The 20,888-nt window shown below is 41.4% G+C and overlaps 1 protein-coding gene across 1 annotated transcript; it reads left to right on the top strand.

Moving 5' to 3' along the window:
* The first annotated feature begins 2,851 nt into the window (after positions 1–2,851).
* Positions 2,852–19,534, top strand: CZIB (CXXC motif containing zinc binding protein). Its single transcript, XM_005284836.5, has 8 exons — positions 2,852–3,029; positions 3,123–3,206; positions 4,864–4,920; positions 6,006–6,087; positions 8,319–8,350; positions 8,931–9,008; positions 18,260–18,325; positions 19,288–19,534. The coding sequence occupies exons 1-8, from the start codon at positions 3,024–3,026 to the stop codon at positions 19,363–19,365; spliced, it is 483 nt and encodes a 160-aa protein (XP_005284893.1). The 5' UTR covers positions 2,852–3,023; the 3' UTR covers positions 19,366–19,534.
* The last annotated feature ends 1,354 nt before the right edge of the window (positions 19,535–20,888 follow it).

Genomic DNA, 20,888 nt, shown 5'->3' with positions numbered 1-20,888 from the left:
TGGATGCTTTGAACATCAGTTAATGATCAGATAAGAACCGAAGCCCTGGTTCTGTGCTGGCTTTGTTTTAGCTGTCTTGGTGATTGACACGCTATTAAAACTGACAGTTTTTCCTGATACCTGCTCTTATTCCTCTGAATGGAAGCTTTACAAGATTATTTGCTTTTTACATGAAGGATTGATAATCTATTTCTTAAATATGGATCAATCTTCAAATTCTTATCATTATCTTAAAAATATTTTTAAAATACTCTTATATACCCCGTAAGTCTGCAAAATTCATTTGCTAAGGATATAATTGTAAACATGTGACACAGTAGCCCACTTTGAGGTAACTTTGGCCATGCAAACAAAGTATATTTTAGGCAAATTATAATATGACCATACATGTGGGGAATATAAATGTTTGTCTAGTTACATCAAGTATTTTAGGTTGAAAATGTGACCAGCTTTACATCTGTTTCTCAGGTGGTAAATCAGCTGCATGTATTTAAAAACTATCCTTTTTAAAAATATATTTGAAATCTATGTAAACATTAAGATGGCCTACTGTGTAAAGAAGGGTGTTTAAAAGAACCTTCCTATTTTTGTTTTAGACATGATGTTTTGTATCTTTATATACACTAAAAAAAGTTTTGCATATTTATCTAAGACAACGAGTAGAGAATATAATGTTTCTCCAAAAATCTGTTTTTGGCTCTGATAACTCATCTTTTTCAAAATAACTATTTAAAGACATTATATTAAATACTGTGTAGAACATACACTTTTAATACTTACAGCTGCAACATCTGAAAGGGTATGTAGATATCTAGGGTTAGCATATTTTAATTTTTAAAAAGGAGGACACTCCATGGGGCACCAACTCCGCCCCTTCTCCTCCCCCTCCCCTGCTTCCCGCAAATCAAATGTTCGCGGGAAGCCTGAAACAGGGAGGCAGCAGGTAAGCTGGGGCGGGGTGCGGCACGGCCCAGTCCGGCCCCCCCGGCCGAGCGGCTCCCTCTGGCGGCCAGCCGGCCCAGGCCAAGAGGCTCCCAGCCGAGCACTGCCGGCCCCAGCCCCAGCCGAGCACCACCGGGCCCTCCCTCCCTCCCTCCCTATTTTCCCGGACATGTCTGGCTTTTTGGGATTTCCCCCTGGATGGGGATTTGAGGCCCAAAAAGCCGGACATGTCCAGGAAAATCCAGATGTATGGTAACCCGAAGATATCTTAAAAACATATTTAATTTATTTTTACTATAATCCATTCCTTTTTTGCTATACTCAGAAAACAAACAGTTTTCCCCTACCATTGCAAATTTGAATCTGTTACTGACCAACATTGTTAAATTTTAATAATGACCGTTGTCAAATGTAGCAACAGTTTTCTACTCAAATGACTAATTACACCCTCAGTTAAACTGCTGTATAATTTCCACTGAACTGAAAATATAGTTCCACTGTAGACCAAGTGCTGTATGGAACTCCTCTTTTCACTTCAGAAACCCAATGGCAAAGTTGCTCCTAAGGGAACGGAATACAAATAATAGAAACCAAATACACTATAACAACCCACTTTGCTATTACTGACAGTATTTTCCTTTGTTTCCCAGAAGTAAGCTTTATTCTATGAGGGGGGAAAAAGGTAACATGTAAGTGCAGCAAAACACTGCCGTGAAAACAGAGCTGCTTTCCTTCCCTCCCCCCCCCCCCCATTTTCTTGTAGGAGGTGGAGCTAGAATCCTACTTCAGCTTCTGCTAGGAAAGAGATCCCTAGATCCATCAGTGGTTGTGATTTAATTGATCAAAGGGAGTAATTAGAACTGGTATAACTTTGAAACTTTTTTTTTTTTTTAAGCATTCTAATGCTCTCTGCAAGTCCCTAAAAGAGCCCTCAAATCTTTTGAAATGTCTTTATGGTTAAGCTTGTTCTGTTTGCAGACATATCCTTTCTTGAACATCATCCTACCAAGAAAGAGGAGCCAATCTGGAAACGTACTTATGTGCATTCTTTAAACACTCCAGAAATTACAGTGTTTAGTACTGACTCCAGAATTCAAACCCAAATCAGAACAGTGTTTTTCTCAAATGACTTACAGTATCTCTTAGCAGTAAAGGGATTTGGAAATGTGGCTATGGAAATCATTATTCAGTTCCCCTGATCCCCCAAATCCATGAGTCTGTACAATATAGTAGGCCAGAGAGGAGACTCTAATAATGACTAGAGAGAGGGTGAGAGCCCCAATTGATCGCCAGTGGGTGGAGGAATCTCTCCTCCCACCTGTAATTCTCCTATGTACACCTTTTAATTTACACTGTACCCAGGAACCAGAATTAGCCCTAGTTTTGAAACTGTAACTCTACAAAGCAATTTGGGAAGTAGTTTGTATGAATACTAATCCATTAAAAGGTACATTGAGTTCATAATTTTCAGGTTCCAATGTGTTCTAGCGATCACCCTTTGGGAGAAAAAGGAATCATCCATCTGCCCTGCCCTCGTTACTCTCTTATTTGCACCCCATATGTCTCTGCAACCACTTCAGGTTCCCTCCTCTCTCCCCACGTTTCCTTGTTTAGTTCACGAACCATAGAGAGGATGAGCGGGACAGAGCGGCCTGACTTGGCTTCTTATGTCCTTAACTACAATGGAGGATGGCGGCCATCATGATTAGGGGCAGCCTCGCTGCAATCAGCAGAGTTGGCGGCCATCTTGACTGAAGCTTCAGTCCCATCGAAAGTAACAGATGGCGGCCATCTTGGCTACGGGCAGCGCCTTGCGAAAGTAACGGGATGAGGTGCCCATTTTGTCTAAGGGCAACCATTCCCGGGAAAGCCGCCACATACCAGGAGTCGATTAAAAAAAAAAAGCCCCCTATCGCGAGAGTTGGAGGCCGGCCTGTAGCGGGAGGGCGGAGGTGTCTGTGAATCTGTTAGCGCTGCTCCCGCCTCCAGGGCGGCATCCGCCCGCTGCCTGCGCCGCGGGACTTGGGGGCAGCTGCTGGGCTCCAGCTACAGCCGGCCCCGCAGCGCGCCAGGCCCTGAGCATGGGGGTGGGTAAGGGGGGCGCGGCGCTGCCAGTGCTGGGGGAGGGGGTGGCCTTGGCTGTAACACACTGACTCTGTCCCCCGCCCCCTGCTTTACAGAAGATCGGGCTGCAGCTGAAAGCCACTCTGGAAAATGTTACAAACCTCAGGCCGGTGGGGGAAGATTTTCGCTGGTACCTGAAGGTATGGCGGGCCAGGGGAGGTGCAGCGCCGCGCACCCTGCCACCCCTTCGCAGGGCTAAGCAAAGGACAATGAAACGCAATGTACTTTAAAAGCCCCAGTCGTTTTTTTTTTTACACAATACAAGCCTGTAGTTCTAACTAGAATACAGTACAAAATAGCATGCAGTAAAAACGATATAAAAGTATCAGACTGAAAACCAGTGATTATCGAAATGGAGGCCTGGATGGGACCTCGAGGGGTCCTCTAGCCTCCCCACCACTGAAACGTGTGTAAATTTGCATCAGCAGGGGGTGGGACTAGGGGACCCCTCAGCCCTGCATTTCTATGATTTTGAGTTGCATGGTGTTGTATCACAGGCTTCTTTTGCATGATATTTTGCATTCCATCCTACAGTGGTTTGTATTGCAGGCTTCCATTACACGAAGTATTGGTATCTAATGGAATCCTGCAATGCAAACCACTGGAGAATGTAAAAAGCAACAGAGGGTCCTGTGGCACCTTTGAGACTAACAGAAGTACTGGGAGCATAAGCTTTCGTGGGTAAGAACCTCACTTCTCTTGCATCTGAAGAAGTGAGGTTCTTACCCACGAAAGCTTATGCTCCCAGTACTTCTGTTAGTCTCAAAGGTGCCACAGGACCCTCCGTTGCTTTTTACAGATTCAGACTAACACGGCTACCCCTCTGACACTGGAGAATGGTTTCTATACTACGATCATCATTGTGGTATTTCATTGCAATCTAAGGGTACGTCTACACTACCCTCTGGATCGGCGGGTAGTGACCGATCTATTGGGGCTCGATTTATCGCATAGATGCAATAAATCGATCCCCGATTGCTCTCCCGTCGACTGCTGAACTCCAGCTCGGAGAGAGGCAGAAGCAAAGTCGACGGGGGAGCTGCGGCGTGCCGTGAGGACGCAAAGTAAGTAATTTTAATTTGATCTAAGATAAGATCTAAGATAAGTTGCGTATCTTAGATCAATCCCCTCCCCCCAGTGTAGACCAAGCCTAAGATGTAGTTTTGCCAGTATCCAGTTGGTTATATACACAATGTTAGTGGTGGTATGGCACATTTCAAGCATGGTTCATTGTGTAATCTAAATAAAAGTAAGATGAATGTATGTGATCCGAAAGTTGTGCAGGTTTTTGTTTGTTTGTTAAATTTAAGCACGTTTTGGAAGTTGAGTAACTGTTAAATGTATGTATGTTTGCATTAAAAGATCAGTTACGATGAAGTAAAATCATGGCTATTCCTCAATCCATATAATATCCACCACCCTCTCTTTTGTGGTTATGATTTTTTTTTTTTTTTTTTAAGTATAATTGGTGGAAGACTCGCTTGGTTGACAAACTGTTGGGATGTATTATTCCCAGCTTTATGTATTGGCTCCTACATGTAATCTGTTTTCTTTCTACCTAATATTCTCTGGAACAGATCCTCAACTTGCGTAAATTGTCATCGCTCAAGTGAAGCTAATGGGGCTATGAAAATGGACCCCAGTTGAGGATCTGGCCCTCCATTCTTTAAGGGCAGCTATCCCATGACTTTTCAACTACAAAATGGTTAAACTTAAGTCTAAGAATGGCTTGAGCTATTTTATTGATCAGCTTACTAACAACTTTAAGATTCTTTGGTGTATGTTTTTCTTTTCCAGATGAAATGTGGGAACTGTGGTGAGATTTCTGAAAAATGGCAATACCTGCGATTAATGGTAAACTGCCGAACTGCAAGATGTGCATTAAAAACAAAGAACCCAAAAAACCCAGTGCATATTATGTAAAATTGACTTTGATGAAATGGGGGATATGCTGTATAAAGCAGCCTTTGAATAATTATCTACATCGGGGTTGCTGTCAGACTTTATGTTCACAAAGTATTTTGAGATCCTTGAATGAAATGTGCTATAGGAATGGTTGGTGGAGGTGCTTATTATTTTAAGACTTTCTTGAAAAGCCTCCCCTCCCATCTATATAATTGAGATATCCCATCTCCTAGAACTGGAAGGGACCTTGAAAGGTCATCCCTCATTAAAGCCAGTAAGTTTCCACAGCCAAGAAAATGGATTTGAAGTGGTATTACAATAGGGTTTTGCCAGCAGTGCATTTCCTCTTTGCTAATGATAAAACAAGTTCTATGGAAGTTTAGATAATCGGGGGGGGGGGGGGGAGGGAAGGGGAATAATGATAATAAATTAACTTATGCAAGGTACTGGTGTTGTGCATGACAGAACACTATCTGACTGCCTCATGATGTTAATGAATTTAAATAGAGAAGTGTTATCCCCACTTTACAGATGGGGAAACTGAGGCAGAGAGGTGAAGTGATTTGCCCAAAGTAACACAGGAAGTCTGTGGTTTAGTTTGGAATTAGAACCTCAGACTCTCATCCTGAACCACAAGACCCTTCTTCTATCCTTGCAGGCCCCGGTCCTGCAACTTGTTGCATGTAGGCACAACAGTGTGCAGGATCAGGGCTCTAATCATGCTGGTTGAAGATTAAATAAATATCCTATGGAATGGCTAGAATGTGTCTGTATTGTCAAGGCACATTCTATACATAATTTATTATTTAAAATTTAGTATATAATGTACATTATCCCTTGATAACCATAGTATTGTGAATTATAAATATTCTTCGTACTGAAAGAAACCTACCTTCCCCTTACAATATATAAAATCATGTTAGTTTGCCATTGTCCTTGTAAAAACTACTTTGTCACTACAGAGGTTTTTAGTTGCTCAATCGGAACATGAAAAAATTGACACACAGTGATGGCTCCATTTGTAATTTTTTTAGGACAGTGCTCCTCTTAAGGGAGGCAGAGGGAGTGCCACTATGGTGCAGAAATGCAAGCTGTGCTCCAGAGAGAATTCCATTGGTAGGCTCTTTCACATGATTTAAGGGATGCTGTCAACTTGATTTTTTTTTTTTAACTAATTTACGAAAACATTCTAAAAGAGTATCTTTTAAATAATATGTCCTGAATTTCTGTTGTAAGTTGCTTTTTACCAGTGTTTATAAGGGTTTACTTTCTCCTACTTGCTGGTGCTTGTCTTAAAGCATCAATATGTTTGTCCTCATGTTTTGTGCATGAGACAGGAAATGCAACTGATCATCAACAAAAGAATGAGACTGACTACACATGCAAATGCAGAAAGTGTGTAAACACTAGAACAATAAAGGCAATTAATTTTTGCCAACTTTAATTTTAGTAATTGTAGGTGCTAAAACAATAGTATGTTCAAATTTTTCCAACAGAAACATGATTCTGAAGTTAATGGTGTCTCTCTTAAAATGCTTGCTTTTCTTCTATAAAGTTATTTGGAAACAAATTATTGTACTTTGTAGCATTACATTTGAGTGTACACTTAAGATGTTAACCTTTTTGGAAAAAAATGGGATGCCAGTTATTTTTAAGAGAAGAATGAAAAGTAACAAGTAGCAAAGAGTTTCCTGGGCAATTTCTGTACTTGCTAGACATTTTTTCTTTCAGTTATCAAACTCTTTGTCTTTTTGTTATTAATGTAGGGATTCACAAAGCAGAGAAGAATGATGGTCCATCTAGTCAGTATCTGACTAGTTTGGGATGGTTCTTAAGGAAAGCCCCCCATAAAGTTCATAAATCAGTAGTATCTTACTATGGGAAGGAAAGTATTTTTTTCTGCCCTGAAGCTGGTGATCATCTACACCCTAACATGACTATTGACAGCCATTGCAACTCTGGCCTACTGTGTAATTCAGCTGTTCTTATTTGTAGGAGTGTTTAACCCTTTTTAGATTGTATTAATTTATTTGCCTCAATATTATCCTATAGCAGAGAGTTAAACTGATTGATTATCTATTACATTAATATATATTTCCATTTATCTTTTTAAAGCCTTTTAGCTTCATTGTGTGATGGCTCATACTTGTATTATGGGGGAAGGGTAAAAAGGAGCACCTGGCTCATCCTTTATTATATTTTCTGTGCCCTTTGCCTTCCCAACCAAAACAGTCCCATTCATTGTCTCTTAATCACTTAACTTTTTTCACAAAAATAAGGACTAATCCTGAGACCCTTATACTTGCACAAGTACACTTATTAACTTCAATGGAACTACTTTTAGGAGTAAGAGTTTCAAGATTGGGCCCCAAAAATCTAAAAGCCTGTCTGGTATTTGGAAAATTAATAGCATCCACACAAGTGTCTGTGTCAAGTGTTCATTTTCCTCTCAAGATATTAGAAACTAGTTTCATCTAAGGAGCTGCCAGCTGTTTGCATTGGCCTGGTTCTTGGGATGTTCCTACAAAGTTCTGCCCATTTCATAGCCATCCCAGATTAGATTTTTTTCCCCCTGGGATTGAGCTGTGTTGTAAAGCTATATCCATGTAAATACTGCAGTAACATGAAGGAAAAGAGAAATTGGTATTAAAAATGTGTCTGATATGAAAGGCATTTCCTGTGAAATAAATACAACAGTGATAAACTAGTTAAAATATAGGAAGGTATTTACAAGGTCTGTGCTGCCCTATACAGTGACTATCCCCCAAATCTACATTTATGGGAGATAGATACAGGGCTGTCGCATCTTACGCGCATTTAACATGCGCGATTTCAACTTTACGCAGTCGGGGGGAAAAAAAGAGAGAGAGAGAAAAACAACAGTTTTAATACTATACCTGTAGTGCGGGCGATTTCGCCCGCCATTGAACTCAATGGGGTTTTGGCTATACGCGGTTTTCGCTTTACGTGCTAACCGTGGAACAGAACCCCCGCGTAAGATGAGACAGACCTGTACAAATAACGGCGTCCTGTCGGCTCAAGCCTGTAAGTAATTTGCACTCAACCCTCCCATTGACATTGGGAAATCTGTATGAGCAACAATTGTAGGGTTGGAGCCTTAAAGCCATGTTACAAGAGTATGCATTGCTTTTTCTTCCTTAAGAGGAAAACAAAACAGGAGATGAAATTCTTGGTAGCACTGGCAAAAAATGGGTCTTAGATTTTGATGGACTAACCAGGAATGTTGGCTGATTTTTGAATAAACAGTGTTTGGAAGGAGGGCTCTTGGGTTTGTGTTGAGGGCTGGAAAATTTGAAGTATTTTAATTCTACCCCCTTCTCTTTTAGATATCTTAAGAGACACAATCAAGCCTTATAATGTAAGTTTATTTTCTCTATGATATTGCAGATATAACTGAAATAAGCATCATTAATGTGGTGTTAGTTTATTACAAGGCTTCCCAATTTTTGCGATCATGTTCCTCCCAGAAGTACAGTGGAAAATACACTCAGGTATCGCCTGATAGAAACACACCGCAAATGGGATGCTGGATGCTCCAAAAGTGAAGCTGTGCATTTAGGAAAGTATATTTTAAATAATGTGGACAGCGGCAGCCAATTAATATCTTGCTTTGTCCCTTCTGCTTCCGACTCAAATATCAAATCATTTGTTTAAATATTTCACAGTCAACATCAGGCACTGGATTAGTCACATTCTAAGCAAATATGTAATAGTTTTACCCTGGTATCGGAGAGCCTACCTTTGAAGGGCTTAGACACTTCCCCTGACCAGTCTCTAAGTTTAAGAAATTCTGGTTAGTTATCAATCATGTAAAATAATTCAAATGTTTTGGTCCAGAGTTTGCTGCTTCTAAAAACTTTATTGAATTTTATGCCTAGACTAAAAGGTGTTTCCCTTTCATTAGATACAAACTAAATGCTATTCTGACTCAATCCTAGGCTGAAGACAGTGAGAAGTTTAAGACAATAGTGGAGTTTGAGTGCCGAGGTCTTGAGCCAGTTGACTTTCAACCACAGGCAAGTTCTTATTAATGATTTATTTGACATCTCTTAGGTGTCTTTCTGCTGAAGTCTACATTGATGTAGCACACACTCTTTTGAGAATTGCACTGCTCATTTTGGACAACCTGTGACTCTCCAATAGTCTCCCCTCTCTGCAGTTGTCTTTCTTACGTCATCCTACCCATCTAATTAAAGTTACTTACCCTTTGGAGCTGTGCCCCCTGAAGTACCTTGTAAGCACTGCAGATTTGAATTCATTTGGTGGATCTTTAGAGTAGGGCAACAGGAGGAAGAGAGGAGTCCTAAAGCAGTCACATCTTGGATTGCCTAATTAGGGGTCACTGATGGGAAGAAGAAGTCTGGGTGGGCTACTGTACAAGGTATAGAGAGTTAACAAGCCTGATTTTTGGACACTGATCAGTATTTGACTGCTGTGCTCAACCAAACTCTGAAGTTCATCCATCTCTACAAACGTAGACGTGTATCCACAACAAAATGAGACTGAAAGGCAGAGCAAGACTTGCTGAAGGCATCAATAGTCTCTGTTGCAAAATACAGCTGAAGATACTGAGTTAAAGGGTCTCTGAGCTGTAAACTGAGACAGCTAAGAGAGTTTCAGAGGGGATAGCTATGGATTTTGCTTGGAGGTAGTGAGACTTGGGCCTGGTCTACACTAACCCCCCAATTCGAACTAAGGTACGCAACTTCAGCTACGTGAATAACGTAGCTGAAGTCGACGTACCTTAGTTCGAACTTACCGCGGTCCAGGCGCGGCAGGCAGGCTCCCCCGTCGACTCCGCGTACTCCTCGCACCGAGCAGGATTACCGGAGTCGACGGGGAGCACTTCTGGGTTCGATTTATCGCGTCCACACAAGACGCGATAAATCGAACCCAGAAGTTCGACTGCCTGCCGCCGAACCAGCGCGTAAGTATAGATAAGCCCTTAGTGACTGGGTTGTTTGGTCCAACTGTGAGTTTGTTTGGCTGTTTGTTCTCTGTGTACAGGCTGTGTAGCTGGGCCATGGGCCCCTGAGTAAGTAGTTGGATCAGGTCTGTTTCATGTCTTGGTGAGGCGGTGTGGTTTTGACCCTTGGAACATTGATCAGCCCTGTTGCTTGAAGTCTGAATGGTTAATTGCTCCCTGATGGGGTGGGGCCGAGCTGAGCTAAACAGAGAGATTTGGGTAATGAGAGTCACTTGCTAGCAATATTGAGAGCCACAAACTAAGGCAACTGACAGAGTTTCAGAGGGAGCTGGGGGGGTGGGAGAGAGCTTTCCTTCCAGGTTCAGCTCTGTGCAGTTTCAAGACAGCCAGTGATATAACAGTGGTGGTGACCTGCAACAGATATGCCATGTTTTCTTTCCTGCCTGAAGCCAGAAGGGACTTGCTGTGCACAAAGTGCAAGTTGATGGCTATATTGGAAGAAAAGATTCTTGAACTGGAAGGGGAAGTGGAGCTGCTACTGAGAATCTAAGAAGCTGATGAATTTCTAGACACAGAGATTTGGGAAATATGAGTACCCCAAGTTCAAGGAAGAAAGAAGCTGACCACCAAGGAATTGGAGAAAGAAGTTGGAAAAGCGGCGCAGCAGCTCATAAGAGGCAAGGTGGCCATTCTACAAGGCTGGACACAGATGAGGATGGGCAGGCTGTTGCCACCACAGAGAAGTGGACTGGGAGGAATTCCACACAACTACAAGTTTCCAATCACTAGCAGGTCCTCAATATGGACACTGTGGAAGGCAACTCTGAAGATCCACCTGGTCTAAAGGAACAGAGAGATGGACAGGGCATGCCTGTGGATGGCAGCTCAAGACACCCTTGCAAGAAAATTAAGCCTGCTTACAGAGAGGTCTCTAACCTCCCAAGCAAGACAGATGATCCTTCTTGGGGATTCAGTACTCTGAAGACTAGAAAGAACATTCTGCAAGGGACAGACAACAGGACAGAATGCTGTTTTCCCGGAACCAAGACCTAAGATGTCATTCTTCTGAAATTAACAGGCAAAGATCCACTGATGGTTCAATGTAAATACTAATGACCCTGTGCCATGGGTGTCTCTTTGATAATAGATAACTTCAGGGAACTTGGAAGCATGCTGAAGAAAAAGAATGTCCAAGAGATCTTCTTAGAGATTGTTCCTGTCCCACGAGTGAAGGGAGACAGAAGGCAGAAGATTCTGGAAGAGAACTGTTGGCTAGCTAAATGTGGAGGGTTTTGAGTTTGTGTAACATTGGTCCATGTTCTATGGGGAGAGGGTGCTCTATGGTTTGGACACCTCAGTAGATGTGTAACCAGACTTTTCCAACACAAGCTGGCTAGAGTAGTCAGGAGGGCATTAAACTAATAAATTGGGAGGGTAAAAAGAGGGAAGATCGCATTCATTTAGTACAAAATCGAGCTGTTGAGAACAAAATCAAGGAACCAAAAGACATGAAGAAAATTTTTTACTTGCCTGTACAACAATACTAGGAGCTTGAGTAACAAACAAGAAGAATTTGAATGGCTCATTTATGAGTATAAATTTGATCTAGTATTACTGAAAGCTGATGGGATGAACTGCATGATTGGAATGTTAAAAGCAATTATTATGAAGACTTATGTAGGAAGGACTGAGTGGCCAAAGGAAGGAGGAGTGGCACTCTGTCAAAAATGGCATTACCTGTTTCCAAGTCACTGGCAACTTGTGGGAAAATTATCTTGAATGCTTATGGATCAGTGTCCTAACAGATAAAGCACAAGATGGGCTATTAGTCGGAGTCTGCTACAGACCACCAAATCACAGGATGACCAACTTCTTCAGCACCTATCTGTAATGTGAAGGAAGAAAAGCTGTGTGAGCATAGGGACTTCAGTTTGAGTGACATTCTGGAGGTCTCATGCTGCTAGTATGAAAACATCCTTGGAATTTCCTTTATATTATAGATAGTTTTCCTAACTCAAAGTATTGTTCCCAACATAGGAGTTTTATATTGGACCTCGTCTTGACAGATAAAGAGGTAACAGGTACAGGTGATCATGACTTGATCACATTTATAATGTGCAAACAGAATAAAGTCCAAATCAGTGATAGATAAATACTTGGTTCTTTAAAAGGGTTAACGTCACAAAGCTGAAAACAATTGAGTCACACTGGCTGGGAGGAAGAACTTAATCAGAAAAATGTGAATGATAATTGAGAATTGTTTAGGAACACTTTACTAGATGCCCAAAAAGCCACAATACCACAATTGAGGAAGGCAGCCATACTGCTTAAAAAACTGACCTGGTTTAGAAGGGAAGTAAAGGCAACCATAGAAAAATAATAATATTTAACAAATGGAAGAAAGAGGAAGTTGATAGTAACTAATATAAATCAAAAGCTAGGAATTGTAGACAATTGATAAGGGATGCAAAGTGACACAAGAAGAAAATTGTAGTTAGGAGTTAAGGACAATAAGGAGTTTAAGTATATCAGGGACAAAAAGAATACTAACAAAAGTATTGGTCCCTTACTAGATGGGAATGGTAGAATTATAAGTAATAATGCATAAAAGACACAAGTGTTCAATAAATATTTCTGTTCTGTATTTGGAGGGGAAAACAGACGATGTAATATATGTTAACTCTTTCCATTCCACTAGTATCTCGGGAGGATGTGAAATAACAGCTACTAAAGTTAGACCTTTTAAAACAGCAGGTCCAGATAATGTGACTCCAAGAGTTTTAAAAGAGCTGGCTAAGGCACTTGTGGGCTGGTTAATGTTGATTTTTTTCAATAAGTCTTGGAACACTGGGCAAGATCCAGAAGACTGGAAGAAAGCTTAATGTTGTACCAATATTTAAAAAGGGTAACTAGAATGATCTGAGTAATTGTAGGCCTGTCAGTCTGACATGGTTCCTGGGTAAGCTAATGGAGCAGCTGATACAGGACTTTATTAATAAAGAATTAAAGAAGGGAAACATAACTAATGGCAATTTGAGTTTATGGAAAATAGATCCTGTCAAACTAACTTGTAATCTCATTATAAAAACAAGTTTGGTTATAATGGTACTAGTGTTGATGCAATATACTTAGACTCCTGTAAGGTGTTTGACTTGGTACCCCACATTTTGAGAACTAGAAGAACAGAAAAATAACATGGCACATATTAAATGGATTAAAAACTAGCTAACTGATAGGTCTCACAAGGTAACTGTAAATGGGGAATCATGATTGAGCAGGTGTTTCTAGTGGAGTACCATAGCAATCGGTTCTTGGCCCTATGCTATTTAACATTTTTCGGTGACCTAGAAGAAGAAAAAATCATCACTGATAAAGTTTGCAAATGACCCAAAAATGGTGGGGGGAAGGAAGGTAAATAATGAAAAAGACAGGTCACTGATACAGAGTGATCTGGATCACTTGGTAAACTGGGCACAAGCAAACAATATGCATTTTAATACGGCTAAATGTTATATGCCTAAGAACGCAGAATGTAGACCATATTTACAGGATGGGGGACTCTATCTTGGGAAGCAGTGATTCTGAAAAAGATTTGGGGATCATGGTGGATAATCAGCTGTGGTCAAAAAGTCTAATGCGTTCTTTGAATGCATAAAAGGGGAATCTCAAGTAGATGTAGAGAGGTTATTTTACCACTATTTTTGGCACTGATGCAAGCACTGCTGGAATATTGTGGCCAGTTCTGGTGTCCATAGTTCAAGAAGGATGTTGACAAATTGGAGAGGGTTCAGAAAAGAGACACAGGAATGAATAAAAGATTGGGAAACATGCCTTATAATTACAGACTCCAAGAGCTCAATCTATTTATCTTAACCTTCACTTTACGGGGTGACTTGATCTATAACTACCTACATGGGGAATAAATATTTGATAATGGGCTCTTCAATCTAGCAGAGAAAGGTATAACACAATCCAAAGGCTGGAAGTTGAAGCTAGATAAATTCAGAGCGGAAACAAAACTTACATTTTTAAGTGACGGTAATTAACCGTTGGAACAATTTACAAAGGGTTGTGGTGGATTTTTCTCTCACTGATCACTTTAAAATAACGATTATATTATTTTCCAAAATATATGCTCTAGGAATTATTTTGGGGAAGTTCAATAGTGTGTATTATACAGGAAGTCAAAGTAGATGATCATAATAGTCCCTTCAGGCCTTGGAATCCACAGTTCTCCTTCTGCTGTCAGCTGTTGGTTTCTTGTGTCTGGTCATGATCCACGTAAGCTAACTCCCTGCTATATTTAACCTATTATTCCAGTAGGATTAGGAGTAAATTGCGTAGACTGACAAATAAAAACCTGTGCTTTATCCTTCCTGCAGACTGCAGTGACGTGCTACATTTATTATTATTCTGGCTCATTTTGTAAGAAGTGGGAGGCTATTGATTTCAATCAATACCAACAGAGGGGAGGCTATAATAACTCTTAACCTAATAGTCTCAAAGTTAAGTCTGAAGCAGTGTGTATGAAGGATAGTCCTGACTAGATATTTCATTACATTATGATGCTTCAATAAATAAATCAAGAGACTTACCCCTGTTCCTTACAAATCCAACAGTTATTTTACATTCAACTCTCTCATATACAGTTGAAGCCAGCCTGGCTTCTCCAGCTCAAGTTTCAGTTCTGTCAGAAACAGCGATGGAATAGAATAGGTCATAAGAATGTGAAATTATTTTTAATAAATATAGTTAAAACTTAGCTGAAGTTAATGAGAATTATTTCCACTGATATCTGTCTGTCTCCCCATAAAATCACCAGAATTCTCACTGCATTCTTAAAGGGGAAAATACCCTCTAGGTCCCTCCATGACAAAAAGAAAATCTTTCCCCTTGGAAAATCCCAGGGATGTTTTTGTTTTGTTTTTTACCACGTGGGGAAAAATCTAATTAAGATGCTTGTACATTTCTTGCTTGGTAAGAAGTCTCTTAGTTTTAGCTTTTAATTATGCTTTTCATTTAAGGTTCCTGAGCTGCTGTAGCTATCAAAAATGCCAATATATGTCTCTTTACCTGTATTAATTCTGTATGGTCTCCTTCTTCCCCGCACCATAGAAGTATTATCCTTCAGCTGAAAAATAGATGCATCTTTACAAAGTTTCTTTTCATCCAACTGTAGCTCCCTTGCTTTGTGGCAGATATGACACTTTATAGTGATAAGCAGAATAACTGCATGATGATCCACTATATTGGAAAGTTGGTTGATAAGAATTTCTGTTTTGTTCTAAGCTTCAGCTACTGTTGCTCCTTAGCCAGTCAGCAGAGGGCAGACAAGTCACTTCATTACTCAGCTCCATTTATCAGAGATTAAATTAGAGTATCAACTGTGATGCCACAAGCTGTAAGAATGAAAGTCCTTACTCCTGAGAACAGTCTGTGCCAAAACATTAAAAATTCTGCACACAATATTTTAAAATTCTGCAAGTTTGATTTGTCAATAAATAAATGCAGAGGCTCCAGCATGGCAGGGGGGAGGACAGGCCACTGGCTGCACGAAGGAGGGAGATCACCCTGCAGTTCCCCCACCCCGGGGGCACGGACTCAGTGGTGAGGTTGCACCTGACCCTAACACAGCACAAGGCATGGGTCTGCCCCAGAAACACCTTGGGGCCCTGCCCCTCTGCACCAGGTGTGGGGCAGGCAGGAGCCAAGTGTGGAGGGGCTCAGTGTGGAGGGATCTTGTTGTGGGGTGAGAGGATTCTGCGTGGGACAATCTGGGTACAGGCAGCTCGGGGAGGGGGGGTCGGGGGGGGGATCTGGATGCACAGAGGCTTGTTGGGGGGGGGGGAGGTTCCAGGTACAGGGGTAATGAGACTCTGCAGGGGCTTCCAGGTGAAGGTGGTTGGGGTTCAGCAGAGGGTCTGGGTGTGGAGGTCTCAGCAGAGGGGTCTGGGTGCTGGGGGAGTGAGGCTTGGTGACCTGAGGGCCTGCATGCAGCTAGTTGGAGGTCAGTGGCATGGGGGTCTAGATGTGGGGGCTTGGGGTGTTGGGGCTCTTCAGAATGGGGATTTGAGTGCAGGGAGCTCAGTGGGAGTTTGGTCTGGGCACAGGGGTGGGGGTCTGGGTGCAGGGGGGCTCCAGATGCGAGGGTTGAGGTTTGGTGGGGTTTGGGTATGGAGGGCTAGGGGGGTTCTGGATGTACTGGGTGAGGCTTGGCAGGGGTGTCTGGGTATGGGCGGTACGGATGGATGGGGGAGCAGCTCCCTGGATAGTGACCTCTCCCCCCACAGCTGAGAAGCAATGGGGGCAAGAAGCAGGGGAGGATTCTGAGCTTCCTGCACCTGGGGGAGGTTCCTGGGGGTGAGTCTGACACAGTCCCAGGCACTGCTTGCAGGGGAAGAGAAAGTGCCGTCCTCTCCTGCCTCCAGCAGTCTGGACTAGCAGCTGATCCCAGCTCAGGGTAGGAGCCACTGGCTGAGGAATCCCCAGTCCTGTGGTGATTTCTCTCTCCACCAGCTGCTCCGTGTGCCTTAAATGATGTACTCCCACTGCAAGGGAGTGGTGCATGACTGCTCTTACAGCTTCCCTGTCAGTAAGTCATTGTTCTGCAGGGATGCGAAGAAATCTGCGGGGGACATGAATTCTGTGCATGCAGTGGTGCAGAATTCCCCCAGGAGTAAGTTCTGCTGGAATTACAACAGCCTGTCACATGATTTAATGTTCCATGGATCTCTGTTAAATGTGTACTGGGTGATGTTGGCTCTGTATCCCTTCCACTTCCATTCTTTGCTCTGTTGCAGTTCTGTATTGTGGCTGGTGGAGATGCATCTTCTCTTGTACTGCTGTCTCCTCCCCCCCACATGGGTTTGTGATTCTGCTCGTGTAAATGCTGCGTACAACGTTTGATCTAAATGCACCACTCCAATTGACATTTGTCACGCATTGTGGGATGTGTATGACTGAATTCTTAATTTTCACAGATTCCCAAAACATTTCAAAGTTTATGGCCAGAGAGCACATTCCTTGTACACTCAAACTTCTCATGGAAGCTAGTGGGGATTTATGTCTACAAGGAGCAGGTCCGATATGCGTTTCAGTTTGCAAAACCGGGAAAGAGTTCTCCTTATACCATAGACAGTTGTTTGTTTAAACATAAACATAAAAATAAAAAGAATCCAAGTAGCTCACAGGAAGGCTTCTTACGTTGTCCATCCTTTAATTTGTGTCATTGTTCTTAAATTCTTGACGAATTTTGTTGACCAACAAAACATTAATCTGTAATTTAAATACCAATATTTTTTTTAACCCCAACTGTACCTTCTTTGGAAATGCATCCATTGCTTTATGTGCTGGATCCCAGAGTTGCAGCCACCTTGGCTGATCTCTCTATTCCCCAGTAATTCCCTTTAGTTTCATTGTTTGGGGAGGGGGGGATGGTGAGACTGGATGAGTGAAGCATTGTCACTGCTCATGCGTGCACCTGTGGAGACTTAAGTGTAGTTATCTCAGGTCAGTTTCTGCTAGAAAGGATAGGTTACGTAGACAAAGAATCATGCAGATCTCACTCTGAAATTGTGCTGCTTGGGTGGAATCTAATCTAGTTACAATTAAAATCTAGTTGATTCGCCTCCTTGTGGGAGTTTGCTTGACTCCTCTGTAACTAAATGAACTACACAGGATGATGATAGTTACAAACACTTGGCACCTTTTGCCAGAGATGTCTGGGTTCTCATGCTGTTTAAACCAAAACTGAAGACTTGTCTTTTTTCCTCTCTTGCTTTCCATTGTTAGCTTGCTATTAAAATGGAGTACACTGTTTCTAAAATGCCTTGAAGTATCTTGGTGACAATTTTAATCTAATGCATTCACTGCTAACAGACGTACTGGATACGCTTAGAAACCTGTCATGCCATAGAGATTTTTTGGGGAAAAAACAAGTTAGAAAAAATAATTTGCAGGAAAAACAGGTGTGTTCTGGAAAACTGATGTTTCCTTGCTTTACAATATTACTTGTATAGTTTTAGTAATGTTCCTATAGCTTCCGGATACAACCGAACTCTACATCCATTGTATCCTTTGGAATTGAACATATGTAAAAATAAAACTTGGGCATGAACAGTCAGGCTTAAACTCTCCTTGATTATTAAACAGAGGGTCATACCCTGTATTGAAACCATAGGTCACATAATAATTTGGTCACTCTTTATACCTACTTGTAAGACCGCTAGCTCCACTAAAATAAATACTTGTACTGGATAACCTTGTTTGTTGAACTATTTTAAACATATTTAAGACTTATTACAACTCATACCTAAATTTATTTTAATTCTGCTTTTGTAGGCTGGGTTTGCTGCGGAAGGTGCAGAGTCTGGCACACCTTTTAATGAAATAAACTTGCTGGAAAAGGTACAACTTATTTTTCCTCAGTATCCCTATCCCCAGAAATAGCAATCACCCATTTAAAAGTCTGGCTTTATGTGCTTTAAAGTGGCATGCATGCACAAATCTTAAGTGGAGGAGGAAACAACCTTCAAACATGAGTGCTCAGCATTAGTGTGTACCTCAGGGTGCTTATTTGGAAGTGTCTAGGATGCACATCTTCAGTATTTTGAATAGTCATGGTATAATTGCAGCTTGCTCTTGAAAAAATGTTGGCAGGACACCCAAATCATGGTCTCTTGATCAAGTGGCAGATTTTTATGGGGGCACTGGTTTTCTTTTGCTCTAAAACTATTGGGACAACTCCTGAGAACTCTTCCAGGTGTTGAATAGTGATGTGCAGTCTGCTTTGAAGCTCAGCATAAGACTCTTTGGGCCTGCGTACACAGAGACTTAGGGCACAGCAGGCTGGGTGTGAACCACAGCACAGTAGCCAGGCATGCACATCCTGCTACTGCACAGTAAAAATTCCATAGTGCATTTTGACCTATTGCTGTTCCATGTAGACAAGCCCATAGATGCTCCAAATCTTCATTGGCCGTGAGCAAATATCTCAGGCTCAGTTCCTGTCTTTGGTATTCCACATGACAGGAAGATTGGCTTGTCTGACTCATGAGAATAAGTAGTGTAAATAATCCTTTCACGCACCATGGTTGCTAGCGTGTCTGTTACTGGCTACAGTCTTCAGATACAGAAAATCTGATTCCTTAAGCTAAAACTACTAAGAAGCTTGAAGCTAATTTAATTTGTTTGATGTTCACTTCTGTTGGACATAGAACTGGAAAGGGTTAAGGGCATAAACCCTTCCTGCAGACAGTGTAGAACCCAAATTCGGAATGCTGATAAGGTTAATTGATATTCCAATTTGTGATTTTAAATACTACCCCATTTTGTTTTGTATTAATGCTGTAAAATTTGAATTCCTACAGGACTGGAATGACTATGATGAAAAAATAAAGGAGTCTGTTGGAATCTATGAAGTTATCCATAAGTTTCTAAAATGCTAAAACTGCTTTTAATAAAATCTTGACACCTTGGCCAAGTAATGGGCTGTAGTCATTATAGAAGTTCCTCTGGAGTGACTTTCTGTATGGCTGTACTTCAACAATCAAATATAATATCAGCTGAGTTGTACTTGCTGTTCCAAGACTGACTAATAAAGTCATTTTCCACCAGTCTGATTGGTTGTGTTCAAGTAATTCACTCAGATGAAACTCAGTACAGCCAAACCTAATATTGGAAGGCCTTGCTGTATTTCTTGACTAACACATTGGCCCTTTGGAGACAGATTTAACAACATATACTAAATAGTCATTGGCCTCAGGGTTAAAGACAACATGGAAGGATTTATCATTGGCAAAATACCCTATTATATAAATAACTTTCAGTCTTGATCTTCGTCATTGGCACATTAGGTAATTGCAGGTGTTAGGGCTTGAAGCCAGAAGTACATCCTTGTAATAGTTTCCTGCTAGTTCAAGTAAACCTGCTGTTACCATTTCCTGCCAACTGACTTGTATTTTAAATGCTAAGTGACAACTTAGTTAACGTTTTAGCTTAAAGTTTGTATTTGTTTACATTTATGTATAACTATCTTCTGAAAACCAAATGATCTTTACACAGTCATCAATTTTTTTACCCCACTCCGTATGCAAATATTTTCCCTCTTGAATAGTTGACATCTTCATTTAAAGGAAACAGCCAAGTACTTCAGAGGTTTTGAATTTATTAATACCTTCCCCCACCCCTAAAAACCCCTAGTCTTTCCCTATCTGTTCTGTAAGGTTTTTTCCCCAAACCCAAATGTACTCTTCAGCCCTAGGAAATCATCATTCACCAAAGTCTCAACAGCAAAGTAAGTGCAGCACATCTAGTGTCCTGCCTTCTAGCAGCAGCCTGCAGAGGGATAAAAAGCCCTGCTACATATTGATAGATAGGAGTCTGGAGAGGCCTGTGGTTTAGGGTTGCTTCACCCTGGTAACTGTGATTCATTTTATACATAAGTTATAGCATCTTGTGTTCACTAGTTGCACTCATACTGTATCACTTTCTGATAAAACAAAGAACTGGGGGAAACTATATGACACAAAGAAAAACTGAAGGCAACTAAACTTCTGGTCCTATGAATCTTATCAGTGACATCCTAGCACCATGCACTTAGAATATACCGTCTACCAACATGTTATGTTTTGGTACTGTTCACACAGCTGTGAAATGGACACTTTTAGTGCTATTTTGAAAAGCTGGCAGCAGAGGAAGGAACCACTGCTATTCAACAGGGAAGAGAATTGTCTTTTGCGCTTTCAAAATAGACGGGATGGGGTTGAGGCATAGAGATACTTTCCCTCTCCAGAGCAGCCACCAACTTTTTTTTTTTTTTTTTTTGAGATGGGTAAGCGTGTTTTTAATAGAGATGCTAATGCAAAAGATAGAGCCCCAAAGCAAGGACCAGTGACAGTACTCAACAATTGAAGGGAGGGGGCACTCCTGGAGAGCAAACGTTCTTATGTCTTTTGTATGAATTCTGCTG

The sequence above is a fragment of the Chrysemys picta genome, chromosome 8 (assembly GCF_011386835.1).
Source record: "Chrysemys picta bellii isolate R12L10 chromosome 8, ASM1138683v2, whole genome shotgun sequence".
Taxonomy (NCBI): Eukaryota; Metazoa; Chordata; order Testudines; family Emydidae; genus Chrysemys; species Chrysemys picta.
This window is presented reverse-complemented; position numbering and strand designations above follow the sequence as displayed.